Source organism: Saccoglossus kowalevskii, chromosome 2 (assembly GCF_978046115.1).
Source record: "Saccoglossus kowalevskii chromosome 2, keSacKowa6.1, whole genome shotgun sequence".
Lineage (NCBI taxonomy): Eukaryota > Metazoa > Hemichordata > Enteropneusta > Harrimaniidae > Saccoglossus > Saccoglossus kowalevskii.
The window spans coordinates 8,866,519-8,882,026 of record NC_140642.1 but is presented as its reverse complement, the minus strand read 5'-3'; the positions used below and the strand labels follow the sequence as shown (position 1 = coordinate 8,882,026).

General features: G+C 36.7%; 1 protein-coding gene across 1 annotated transcript in view; it reads right to left on the bottom strand.

The window, feature by feature from the left end:
• LOC102808677 (ribosomal protein S6 kinase alpha-5-like) overlaps nt 1–15,508 on the bottom strand; it is a 77,443-nt gene that overhangs the window by 17,734 nt on the left and 44,201 nt on the right. The window contains exons 6-10 of the mRNA XM_085490776.1: nt 12,763–12,950; nt 11,733–11,883; nt 5,789–5,953; nt 4,903–5,028; nt 4,700–4,776 (exon numbers count right to left, since the gene is read on the bottom strand). Of these exons, the coding sequence (XP_085346902.1) occupies nt 4,700–4,776; nt 4,903–5,028; nt 5,789–5,953; nt 11,733–11,883; nt 12,763–12,950 (707 nt within the window). The remainder of the gene's footprint in view (nt 1–4,699; nt 4,777–4,902; nt 5,029–5,788; nt 5,954–11,732; nt 11,884–12,762; nt 12,951–15,508) is intronic.

Genomic DNA, 15,508 nt, shown 5'->3' with positions numbered 1-15,508 from the left:
CACTTACTGTCCACTACATTTCTATATACCTACAAGTCACTTACTGTCCACTACATTTCTATATACCTACAAGTCACTTACTGTCCACTACATTTCCACACACCTACAAGTCACTTTACTGTCCACTACATTTCCACACACCTACAAGTCACTTACTGTCCACTACATTTCCATATACCTACAAGTCACTTACTGTCCACTACATTTCCACACACCTACAAGTCACTTACTGTCCACTACATTTCTATATACCTACAAGTCACTTACTGTCCAATACATTTCTATATACCTACAAGTCACTTACTGTCCACTACATTTCTATATACCTACAAGTCACTTACTGTCCACTACATTTCCATATACCTACAAGTCACTTACTGTCCACTACATTTCCACACACCTACAAGTCACTTACTGTCCACTACATTTCCATATACCTACAAGTCACTTACTGTCCACTACATTTCCATAGACCTACAAATCACTTACTGTCCAATACATTTCTATATACCTACAAGTCACTTACTGTCCACTACATTTCTATATACCTACAAGTCACTTACTGTCCAATACATTTCCACACACCTACAAGTCACTTACTGTCCACTACATTTCCACACACCTACAAGTCACTTACTGTCCACTACATTTCTATATACCTACAAGTCACTTACTGTCCACTACATTTCTATATACCTACAAGTCACTTACTGTCCAATACATTTCTATATACCTACAAGTCACTTACTGTCCACTACATTTCTATATACCTACAAGTCACTTACTGTCCACTACATTTCCACACACCTACAAGTCACTTACTGTCCACTACATTTCCATATACCTACAAGTCACTTACTGTCCACTACATTTCCACACACCTACAAGTCACTTACTGTCCACTACATTTCCATATACCTACAAGTCACTTACTGTCCACTACATTTCCATATACCTACAAGTCACTTACTGTCCAATACATTTCCACACACCTACAAGTCACTTACTGTCCACTACATTTCCACACACCTACAAGTCACTTACTGTCCACTACATTTCTATATACCTACAAGTCACTTACTGTCCACTACATTTCTATATACCTACAAGTCACTTACTGTCCACTACATTTCTATATACCTACAAGTCACTTACTGTCCACTACATTTCTACACACCTACAAGTCACTTACTGTCCACTACATTTCCACACACCTACAAGTCACTTACTGTCCAATACATTTCCATATACCTACAAGTCACTTACTGTCCACTACATTTCTATATACCTACAAGTCACTTACTGTCCACTACATTTCTATATACCTACAAGTCACTTACTGTCCACTACATTTCCATATACCTACAAGTCACTTACTGTCCACTACATTTCCATATACCTACAAGTCACTTACTGTCCACTACATTTCTATATACCTACAAGTCACTTACTGTCCACTACATTTCCACACACCTACAAGTCACTTACTGTCCACTACATTTCCACACACCTACAAGTCACTTACTGTCCACTACATTTCTATATACCTACAAGTCACTTACTGTCCACTACATTTCCATATACCTACAAGTCACTTTACTGTCCACTACATTTCCATATACCTACAAGTCACTTACTGTCCACTACATTTCCACACACCTACAAGTCACTTACTGTCCACTACATTTCTATATACCTACAAGTCACTTACTGTCCACTACATTTCCATATACCTACAAGTCACTTACTGTCCACTACATTTCCACACACCTACAAGTCACTTACTGTCCACTACATTTCCATATACCTACAAGTCACTTACTGTCCACTACATTTCCATATACCTACAAGTCACTTACTGTCCACTACATTTCTATATACCTACAAGTCACTTACTGTCCACTACATTTCCACACACCTACAAGTCACTTACTGTCCACTACATTTCCACACACCTACAAGTCACTTACTGTCCACTACATTTCTATATACCTACAAGTCACTTACTGTCCACTACATTTCCATATACCTACAAGTCACTTACTGTCCACTACATTTCCACACACCTACAAGTCACTTACTGTCCACTACATTTCCATATACCCACAAGTCACTTACTGTCCACTACATTTCCACACGCCTACAAGTCACTTACTGTCCACTACATTTCTATATACCTACAAGTCACTTACTGTCCACTACATTTCCATATACCTACAAGTCACTTTACTGTCCACTACATTTCTACACACCTACAAGTCACTTACTGTCCACTACATTTCCACACACCTACAAGTCACTTACTGTCCACTACATTTCCATATACCTACAAGTCACTTACTGTCCACTACATTTCCATATACCTACAAGTCACTTACTACTGTCCACTACATTTCCATTTACCCACAAGTCACTTACTGTCCACTACATTTCCATATACCTACAAGTCACTTACTGTCCACTACATTTCCATATACCTACAAGTCACTTACTGTCCACTACATTTCCACACACCTACAAATCACTTACTGTCCACTACATTTCCATATACCTACAAGTCACTTACTACTGTCCACTACATTTCCATATACCTACAAGTCACTTACTGTCCACTACATTTCCATATACCTACAAGTCACTTACTGTCCACTACATTTCCACACACCTACAAGTCACTTACTGTCCACTACATTTCCACACACCTACAAATCACTTACTGTCCACTACATTTCCATATACCTACAAATCACTTACTGTCCACTACATTTCCACACACCTACAAGTCACTTACTGTCCACTACATTTCCATATACCTACAAGTCACTTACTGTCCACTACATTTCCATATACCTACAAATCACTTACTGTCCACTACATTTCCATATACCTACAAGTCACTTACTGTCCACTACATTTCCACACACCTACAAGTCACTTACTGTCCACTACATTTCCACACACCTACAAGTCACTTACTACTGTCCACTACATTTCCACACACCTACAAGTCACTTACTGTCCACTACATTTCCATATACCTACAAGTCACGTACTGTCCACTACATTTCCACACACCTACAAGTCACTTACTGTCCACTACATTTCCATATACCTACAAGTCACTTACTGTCCACTACATTTCCACACACCTACAAGTCACTTACTGTCCACTACATTTCCACACACCTACAAGTCACTTACTACTGTCCACTACATTTCCACACACCTACAAGTCACTTACTGTCCACTACATTTCCATATACCTACAAGTCACTTTACTGTCCACTACATTTCCATATACCTACAAGTCACTTACTGTCCACTACATTTCCATATACCTACAAATCACTTACTGTCCACTACATTTCCATATACCTACAAGTCACTTACTGTCCACTACATTTCCACACACCTACAAGTCACTTACTGTCCACTACATTTCCACACACCTACAAGTCACTTACTGTCCACTACATTTCCACACACCTACAAGTCACTTACTGTCCACTACATTTCCATATACCTACAAGTCACGTACTGTCCACTACATTTCCACACACCTACAAATCACTTACTGTCCACTACATTTCCACACACCTACAAGTCACTTACTACTGTCCACTACATTTCCACACACCTACAAGTCACTTACTGTCCACTACATTTCCATATACCCACAAGTCACTTACTGTCCACTACATTTCCATATACCTACAAGTCACTTACTGTCCAGTACATTTCCACACACCTACAGGTCACTTACTGTCCACTACATTTCCACACACCTACAAGTCAATTACTGTCCACTACATTTCCATATACCTACAAATCACTTACTGTCCACTACATTTCCATATACCCACAAGTCACTTACTGTCCACTACATTTCCACACACCTACAAGTCACTTACTGTCCACTACATTTCCACACACCTACAAGTCACTTACTGTCCACTACATTTCCATATACCTACAAGTCACTTACTGTCCACTACATTTCCATATACCTACAAGTCACTTACTGACCACTACATTTCCATATACCCACAAGTCACTTACTGTCCACTACATTTCCATATACCTACAAGTCACTTTACTGTCCCCTACATTTCCACACACCTACAAGTCACTTACTGTCCACTACATTTCTATATACCTACGAGTCACTTACTGTCCACTACATTACCATATACCTACAAGTCACTTTACTGTCCACTACATTTCCACACACCTACAAGTCACTTACTGTCCACTACATTTCCATATACCTACAAGTCACTTACTGTCCACTACATTTCCACACACCTACAAGTCACTTTACTGTCCACTACATTTCCACACACCTACAAGTCACTTACTGTCCACTACATTTCCATATACCTACAAGTCACTTACTGTCCACTACATTTCCATATACCTACAAGTCACTTACTGTCCACTACATTTCCATATGCCCACAAGTCACTTACTGTCCACTACATTTCCACACACCTACAAATCACTTACTGTCCACTACATTTCCATATACCTACAAGTCACTTACTGTCCACTACATTTCCATATACCCACAAGTCACTTACTGTCCACTACATTTCCATATACCTACAAGTCACTTACTGTCCACTACATTTCCACACACCTACAAGTCACTTACTGTCCACTACATTACCATATACCTAAAATACATGATAATACTCACCTACATATTGAATAACTACCATCTCCAAGCATTTCAGATTTCAAATTCAATTTATATTGCTTATTAAAAAGTGAATCCTGAGGAAAAATATACACAAATATAGATAGTAACAATATTCATATTTATTTCAGTATTCATATCCGCAGTAGCAGTGCAATTTGTAGTTTTAAAGTAAATATCACTAGGATATCATGAGCATGTACCTTGATAAAAGCTGCTCTGGATACCATTAGATGAGTAGGTTTTCCAGTGTCTTGAGGGGCTTGTAATGGATCAAATGTTATTGCATTATCACTAAATAAAACTGAAGGAGCTACAAAAGAATATCCCTGTAAACAAAAACAAAAAAATACATGATGAATTACAAATAAGTAAATGATGAAATTTCCAGTGTAAGATGGATGGAAATTGTTGGCTATGATAAACTTACATGTTTTTTTAAACACCAATGGCAGTAAAAATCAGCAATGTTACAATTACATTTTTATCTATATTCACGGAATAGAATGACTGTACTTAAGGTTGTATGTTATCCTATTATTGATTAGTTCAGTTATAAATTTTTAATATACAAGATGTGATCTCATCTCCCTGGTCGACCACCTGAGGGCATTGGATTCTATGCCTATAATCCATAATCCCTTTTTTGACCATATATCATCCAAATGATGCATGATTAGGAAGGTGAGGTTTTTTTGTTTTAAGTGATAATTGCAAGTGCATAAACACCAGGAATAAAACCCAGAACCTCCCTGATGTGCAGCAAACATGTAAACCACTGTACCACCTTCCATGGTTCTTCAATGTACAGTTATTGTATAGTAACAGAGCATTATGGTTGGTGACAGTGACAAAATTCAGCCCCAAATTGTCCCAATATCATGTTGTTTTTTTTTACATTCATATTCATAATTATTCATCCATATTTTCATAGAGACTCCGTAGATTCCTCAAAATAGATTATAACTGATTAATGTGGCAATTGGCTTGAAATGTATATTCATGGTGTTTGGGGGAGATCCTTCATTTGAATGTTTGAGACCATGTATGACAATGTGTTAGATGAATGCAGATGTGGATTATGCATACCTTGAACAATTTGCCATCTGCTGTCTTGGGTATTGCAGCAGGGGAATCAGCTGGTATCATTGTTGTAAATTCTTCAGCAAAATTGCTAACATCCATTTCATCATTAATTCTTGGGCGAAATGGGGCAGGGACTTTTTTCTCTGCCAACTTTTCCCAATTAAGACCCTAAAAAGTGAGAAGATAAATATTATAAATATTTCAAAAGAAATGTTGTTACAGTAGTTAATTAAATTCATCTCAGTGACATCAATAAATATAGGGTATTTTGTAGACATATTTTATCTGGTGTCATGTTAAAAGTTTGAATTCAATATTTGAAGTTTATCTTGATTATTAGAAACAAACAAACAAATCCAAAGGCAGTATGCGTAACAATAGCAAGAAAATCATATACAGTCACCTCCTGTCCATTAGCTACCTTCCCATACACCTACAACAGTCACCTCCTACCCACTAGCTACCTTCCCATACACCAACAACAGTCACCTCCTGTCCACTAGCTACCTTCCCATACACCTACAACAGTCACCTCTTGTCCAACAGCTACCTTCCCATACACCTACAATAGTCACCTCCTACCCACTAGCTACCTTCCCATACACCAACAACAGTCACCTCCTGTCTACTAGCTACCTTCCCATACACCAACAACAGTCACCTCCTGTCCACTAGCTACCTTCCCATACACCAACAACAGTCACCTCCTGTCTACTAGCTACCGTTCCCATGCACCTACAACAGTCACCTCCTGTCCACTAGCCACCTTCCCATACACCTACAATAGTCACCTCCTGTCCAACAGCCACCTTCCTATACACCCACAACAGTCACCTCTTGCCCACTAGCTACCTTCCCATACACCTACAATAGTCACCTCCTGTCCACTAGCTACCTTCCCATACACCTACAATAGTCACCTCCTGTCCACTAGCTACCTTCCCATACACCTACAACAGTCACCTCCTACCCACTAGCTACCTTCCCATACACCTACAACAGTCACCTCTTGTCCAACAGCTACCTTCCCATACACCTACAACAGTCACCTCTTGTCCACTAGATACCTTCCCTTACACCAACAAGTCACCTCCTGTCCACTAGCTACCTTCCCATACACCTACAACAGTCACCTCTTGTCCAACAGCTACCTTCCCATACACCTACAAAAGTCACCTCTTGTCCACTAGATACCTTCCCTTACACCAACAAGTTACCTCCTGTCTAACAGTACCTTCCCATACACCTACAACAGTCACCTCTTGTCCACTAGATACCTTCCCTTACACCAACAAGTCACCTCCTGTCTAACAGTACCTTCCTATACACCCACAACAGTCACCTCTTGCCCACTAGCTACCTTCCCATACACCTACAATAGTCACCTCCTGTCCACGAGCCACCTTCTCATACACCTACAACAGTCACCTCCTACCCACTAGCTACCTTCCCATGCACCTACAACAGTCACCTCCTGTCCACTAGCCACCTTCCCATACACCTACAATAGTCACCTCCTGTCCACTAGCTACCTTCCCATACACCTACAATAGTCACCTCCTGTCCACTAGCCACCTTCTCATACACCTACAATAGTCACCTCCTGTCCACTAGCTACCTTCCCATACACCTAAAACAGTCACCTCCTGTCTAACAGTACCTTCCCATACACCTACAACAGTCACCTCTTGTCCACTAGATACCTTCCCTTACACCAACAAGTCAATGTAAGAATTGTACAAAAAACAATACAAAAGGACTTAACTAGGATTTAAATGTTAAATAAATCTTTGTGTTGTGTAAATATAATTGGCCAGTTCTATAATTATGCCAGGATCTTTGCTTGAGAGTATATATGTGAACTGTATATTTTTATTGTTATTATCTTTTCTAAGGCTATGTTTTAACGAAACATAACACTTTTTCTACTTGTACAAATAAAGTGGTTAGGTCGAAGTATTTGGGGCATTGAGGGTCTTCTACTAGCATTTACCCATGAAAATTGTCTCTATCCTGATCAAGCAATGGCAGACGCTTCTTTGTTTCAATTTGTTTCAATTCAAATTTGATCCAGGTTGCGTGTAAATACATTCCATGTGTGAGGGACGTCTCGTAAACATGCGGACTTATCACTCAACATGCACTTTATTTCTTTATTATATACTATGTATTATGGAATTGTCTGCTAGTTAACACTTTGGTTGTGGCAAATTTAACACCTCTCCGAGGTGAGACTACTTTTGAAACCTGCCATTGTCTTCATTTAAACGGCGGCGCGTGACACAAGAATTCTGTGACCCTTCGGTGAACATGCACCCGTTACTAACTACAATTATAATTCTATGATTCTTTAATCGCTGACCACGGGTTCATACTAATTTTACCGAAAAGAAAAAACAATTTTCACATGTTATGCGAAGTGTGCTGGCTGGTCATGGCCGTTTATTAAATTATTGTGCTTTCACGTTTCCTGTGCAATTTCGTGAAGAGCAAACATCGATTCTATGCAAAAGACTGAACGGACTTTTTTGATACAGCATCATGCCAATCTTAACCAACCATGTACACATCATTTCATAACCATGCTAAATATTTTATTTTACTGTGATAAAACACAATTGAACGTACGTTGTTATATTATAAGCAAACGTTACAAGCCTTTGTATTACCCCTCGCATAGGGCTTTTTTGCTACTAGCAAACGATACATTTTACCACTCGCATATGCCGTTTTTACCACTAGCATAAGGCATATTGTGCTACTTGCGACTCGCAACTTGGTACTCGCATACGGCACTATTTCTAGGTCGTACATACCTGCCTGTCCACTAGCTACTTTCCCATGCACCTACAACAGTCACCTCCTGTCCACTAGCCACCTTCCCATACACCTACAATAGTCACCTCCTGTCCACTAGCTACCTTCCCATACACCTAAAACAGTCACCTCCTGTCCACTAGCCACCTTCTCATATACCTATAACAGTCACCTCCGACCCACTTGCTACCTTCCCATACACCTGCAACAGTCACCTCTTGTCCAATAGCTACCTTCCCATACACCTACAACAGACACTTCTTGTCCACTAGATACCTTCCCTTACACCAACAACAGTCACCTCCTGTCCACTAGCTACCTTCCCATGCACCTACAACATTCACCTTCTGTCCACTAGCCACCTTCCCATACACCCACAATAGTCACCTCCTGTCCACTAGCTACCTTTCCATACACCTACAACAGTCACCTTCTATCCACTAGCTACCTTCCCTTACACCTACAACAGTCACCTCCTGTCCACTAGCTACCTTTCAATACACCTACAACAGTCACCTTCTATCCACTAGCTATCTTCCCTTACACCTACAAGTCACCTTCTGTCCACTAGCTACCTTCCCATACACCTACAACAGTCATCTCCTGTCCACTAGCTACCTTTCAATACACCCACAACAGTCACCTCCTGTCTACTAGCTACCTTTCAATACACCTACAGCAGTCACCTTCTATCCACTAGCTACCTTCCCTTACACCTACAACAGTCACCTCCTGTCCACTAGCTACATTTCCATACATCTACAACAGTCACCTCCTGTCAACTAGCTATCTTCCCTTACACCAACAGTCACTTTTCAATACTATCCTTATATTTTACGACAGGCATTCAAATCAAACAAAATTTAGGATTGTTAGGATTGAAAATAAATGTAGCAAAGCAGGCTCAGTTGCTGAAAGCTTTAATAAGATGGTCCAATGAAATGAAAATCGTTGGTATTTGTAATTTTTACTATACATTAATGAATATGTTAATTATTTAGTCAAACAGATGCTGATATCTGACGTAATATATTTGCTTTAACATTTTTATGATAACTTTATGGAAAACTGAACAAAACCAATGCATTGCCACAAATGCTACTGATAGTACTTTGAATAGATAGCCAACAGGTGTCAGTGGTGTATTGTGCAGAATTAATCAAATCACATGCGTCCCAAAACAGTTTTCAGTAAAAACTGGGCTAAGCTTTACAATTGGCATGTATAAAAACACAGCTGAACAAATGTGAACAAAAACTGCCAAGGCATGCATAAGATACCACATTTTCAAAAAACAAAATGACTGCCAATTAGCCATCTTGGATTGAATCAATAATCCACTGCATGTACATATATCCCAGATAAAGTACTAGGCACATGCAAAGAATGAACATATTTGGTCCATAGAAGGACAAACAGACAAAGACCGAATTATAAGTCTGTGTTTTGATTTTGTTTGAATGTGGACTAAAAAATAAAGCAAAGGGTCAAGGAAAGAGTGTAAGATCAGAAGACTGTTATGCTGCAGTAAACAGCAATTGATCTCATAAAGCAAAAATTATTGTATTTCATTAATGCCATCTTGAACAAAGATAAAACCAATATCCTACAACCTTGAATATATCTGTGTACATGTACCATGGATATCAATTTGGTGCATGCATTTGATATAACTTTATTATGATTGCACAATTTGTCTGGGTAATTATATACTGCATTATCTCTGATTTTTCATCACTAGAATGATTTACATAGAATGATTTCTTTTGTTTTCTGCTTATAGAGACATACAAATAGCAAAATAGTCATCTAAACATAGGTTGGCAGTATATCACACAAATAATGCCATACAAATTTTCAGTTCAACATTTTTTGATAATTTTGAAAAACTACAATTACTGCTAGAGGTAATTAACTGTCCTTCTAAAATGAAATGCATCATTATGGCAAGGAAAAAAATCATGCTTTATTTTTTATTTTGTTACATGTATTAAATGAAGACACGGTTTTTATAAGATAAAGGCATGCAATTTTTATATCTAAGTATGATAAAGATCCTATTCCACTTGTTTGTCAATCAAATACATTTTTAAACCAATGGCATCACAGAATGCAGTGAGCACTTGGGAAGGTTTGACTGGGTTCAAAAATGCAACACTGACATAATTTGTACGTAATTTCTTTCATTGTGGTCTATGGGAATCACTACTAAACTGCTATTTTATGCATGTTATTTGATTTTTGACACAGAAATAAAATATCTGATTATAGTAGATAATTGACAGTCATAACGCATTGTAAGAAGTACTAATTTATTGAATCCTACTAAAACAAGACATGAATGTCATAATCCCTGTATTTAAAAAGAATACTTGATATATCGTAACTAAATTCATTCTCAAACTCAAAATGAAATGTTTTGTTTTTTCCACTGTGTGAAATATTTTCCCCTAACATTTAGACATGCATGATTTTTTCTAAGATTTCTTCAAATTTGGACTTTTTTTACATTTTAAAACAAATATTATGGAATGTGTTTTCTGTGACAAAATGGCATTACTTATGTTTTACAGTCAAAAGAATGAGAGTGCAAATGCATTTATAGCCTATGATGTTGATTCTATAGATATTATTCAAATATCATTTTACACAGTCTATCTGGGTCAATTTCGAAATAGTAAAACATCTACAACTGTTTGGCAGATTATTTTTTGTAAAATGAAGAAAAAACAGCTTCGAAAAATCAGTATGAATTTTTTTCAGATTATTCAAGTGTTGTCTACTATGACCAAGTATATTTCCTGTTATAAGGATGCAACAGAACCCATTGACCTAGATTTGACTTGGACGTAATATTTTATTTCCATCACTGTGAGTGACTTGATGAACTGCCAATTTCAGACTCGTGTGATGTTTTTAGTAGCAATGGTTGTCAAATATTGTATCATTAGATTGTGGATCAGTAGTAGACTGTGCCTGAACGGAAACTATAAGATACGCAGCAATACAATATTAGAATTGTACCAAGATACCAACTGATTGAGCACACTGACATAAGATGATTTGAGTCCAAGCCTGCATATTCTACACAGCATAAGATTATGGAAAAGTAAAAAAAAAAAGTTTGTACCTTGAAAAATGGGTGTCTCTTGATTTCTGCAGCACCACTAGTTCCAGATCCCAAACGCTTCCTTGGATCTTTCTGGAGAAGTTTCAAAATAAAATCTTTGACTTCAGGAGAGAACATTGACAGCATTGGTGGATTATTCTTTAAAATTCTCCTGAAAACAAAACAGAGCATTGTCTGGTGAAAACAGCAATCAATTTGTCAGATCTCTTTCAAAAACAGCATTGTCAGATTGTTGGTAAATTCAACTCCCTGTCTCTATTTAACTGACATTCACAAATTTTGAGAATCTTAAATCAGATTAATGTTAAGAGCCCTCTAGAAGGCATTTGAGACCAGTTTTGAGACTCTCCCACAGAGGAACATGCCATTTGAGACAGTGTTTGAGACCGATTTAGAGACTCTCGGATGCCACATAGACAGCAAATGAGACCGTGTTTGAGACCAGCTTTAGAGACTCGCAGATGCCACGCAGATCGGAAATGAGACCGTGTCTGAGACCAGCTTTAGAGACTGTCAATTCACGAAGTCTGATTGGACAACCTTCTGACATCCGAAATTGTATTCTACTCTTGTCATCATGGATTTAGGAATGGAAAAATTGTTGACAGATTTGTTAGCGTACGAGAAAATTAAGACGCTAAAAAGAGAAAAGAAAACGTGACAACAACATAAATACCTCATTTGGAGAATAGTTTGATGACATACAAGACTGTATTATGATGTAGTGTATTCTGAAACATGAAGCTCGGAATATTTAGTAACTGTGTTGTTTATGGCAGTTGACATAATCGTTAACAAACCCTACATGTATATTATCCAGAAAAACAGGCGCAAAATTCACGCAATTTAATAGCCAGTTAACGGATAGTAACCTCGCTCTCTGGGCCTTTTTAATTTTTGAACTCTACTCATCAGGTGAGTAACTAGCAGGTTATTTTTAGCCAACGGAATGTCAAGCACTTAATACACTAATACATAATAATTTAATACACTGTGTATATAACTTCTCATTAACAAATATAAAACTTACTTTGATATTTCAGTTTGTGAGTTTCTTTCTCCTTCTACTGTAAAGGGAGATGCTCCTGTCAGTAATTCATATGTTAGTACACCGAGTGACCACCAGTCAACAGCTTTATCATGACCATCACTTCCACCTCTGACTACTTCTGGTGCCATGTACTCTATTGTACCACAAAAAGAATAGGCTCGATTCTCCTAAAATACAGACAAATTATAGTCATTAGCATGGTGTTAAGATCAAAATCATATAATGTATATATTTTTGGAATAATGACCACTATCAGAATTAGAGGGCAGAAATAACAGGGCACAGACAGGGATGACTGAGCCACACACATTTTTGTTTGTGCATTGACTTCAATCACTGCCTTGTTTTCATCTGATAATGCATGTACTGGTCGGCCAAAAGGAACAACTGTATTTACTGTAATTTGATGTTCATGACTGATAATTAATATTTCCTGTTTGATGAAAATTTATACATTTTTAAAATTAGCTCATACATCAGGTACACAGAACATTAGTGAAAGTAAAATATGACAAATTTATTAATAATTACTTTAAACAATCTGATTATTATTCTACAAAGTATTTTTAAATGAAATAAAATTATTATACATCATTGCATTACTTGAAAAACAATTTTTACAGATAATTACTGATAAATTATAAGCTTTCATAGAAAAATCCCCCACTGTTTCAAAAATAAAACAAAAAAACATTGGCTTTGGTATCAAACGTGGAACACATCTGATTATCAGTATTCCCCTATGTATTTTTAGGCCATTTTAAGCACACACACAGTACAGTTTAATGTCTTCAATTTAGGCTATGTGGATTATAAACAGCGAGTTCAATGTCTTCAATTTAGGCTATGTGGATTATAAACAGCGAGTTCAATGTCTTCAATTTAGGTTGTGTTCAATTGCATTTCTCAAATCTTCAAAATGAATAATATATGTAATTATATACTCAATGCTATTGATTGCTGTGATAAAATTTCACATTTTATCGATGATAATTACTATTTATTGATGAGTTTACTATAAAAAGATCTATTTATATTGCCTGGTTCACGTGTAATAAAAAAGGAAAACGTACACACTGTAATATTGTTATTTCCACACAATAAATTAGTCCATACATGTTTATAGTTGAATAGATTATTTTTTCATGCACATGCTATAAACATTTGAAAGGTGGCATCAGCTGAGGAAGTAACTATCATTAAAATATGTTTTGAATGTCTCACAATATTATCAGATTGTTTGCATCTGTATGGTATGGTATAAAGCACATTGCTTGGAAACACACTTATTTTTAACACATTTCATGGAATACATACAATGCCACTGTACCTATCTTGGTACACATCCTTGTTACACACATGTATATTATTCAGTAATATTATTCTACAAATATCAGCAATTCAAAAAATAATATCATGCAGTTATAGCAGATAAATAAAAACCATGCAACTCGTATAATGGTAGTAAACATTTGATAAAAAGTAATTGTTACTGAGTAGTTAATTTAGATGTATTATTTAAAGTAATCAATGATACAGAAGATACCATTCAATTATTGAATTCAATTGTATGAACTACAATAACTTCAAGGGGTTTACAGATAAAATACAGATTGAAGCAATTACTTCAGACAAAATCTTTTATTAGAATTAATCAGATCATTAGCTGTAACTTTTACATTTTTCATATTCACAATAAATGTAAAGTCATAGTATTCACAGTAGATCATTAGGACAATTACCCTTACTACTAAATGCTTTGTAGTAAATATCACATGGCAACTACCAGTACATTTAATGATTTAGCAGCATAAAATGATGGTATACTGTAAAACATGTTTAAATAGCTACATGCCATTTTAGCAAATTTGACTCCATGTATGAATTAACTGAATCTTAATTCAGCTAAAGTGCCAACAATCTCATTGTGAGAATATACTTTATTTTAAATTAGTGACATCTTGAATTAGCGAAATTACAGGTTATTTAAATTAGCTAAAATAACATGCTAGCTAAAGACACACAGTCAATATCTTAGCTGTCTCATTTTCATTGCTTCAATAAAATATGAAGCATATAACATGATGTAAAATAAAGTTGTAAAGTTTGATTGCAATCAGTCAGAGACATGAGTCCAGACTAGCATTTGCATTTGGCCATTTTGAATCTGATCTGGAAAAAAATTATGGTTTCATTATATATACATATTTAATGTATGTATCATGATAGACAATAGCTGCCCTTGCATAACCAACATTAAAATGGCCATCATTCGGCCATTTTGAAACGGATTGTCAAATTAATGTGCATATATTTTAGAACATGATTCTTAAAAGCATGCAACAGCATTCAACAAAACAAAATGGCCACCAGTTGGCCATTTTAAATCCAATCTGATCCGAATAACAAAATAGCCACTATTTTTAATTCGATCTGAATAACAAAATGACGTGCATCATGGTTCAATACACAACTAAGATCTGGTTCCGGAATGGCAAAAATGTTGATTTTGACGAATTTATAATGTTAAAATGGCCACCATCTTGAATCTGATGGTTGAACAAATACACATGCATGTGTGCGACAAGATGTACATGTATAATGTATATATAAAGTCTTAACATGATTAATACTGCTCTGGAACAAACTATAATACGACAAAATGGCCACCAGTTGGCCATTTAGAGTCCGGTATGATAACGCAAAATGACGAGCATCAAGGTTC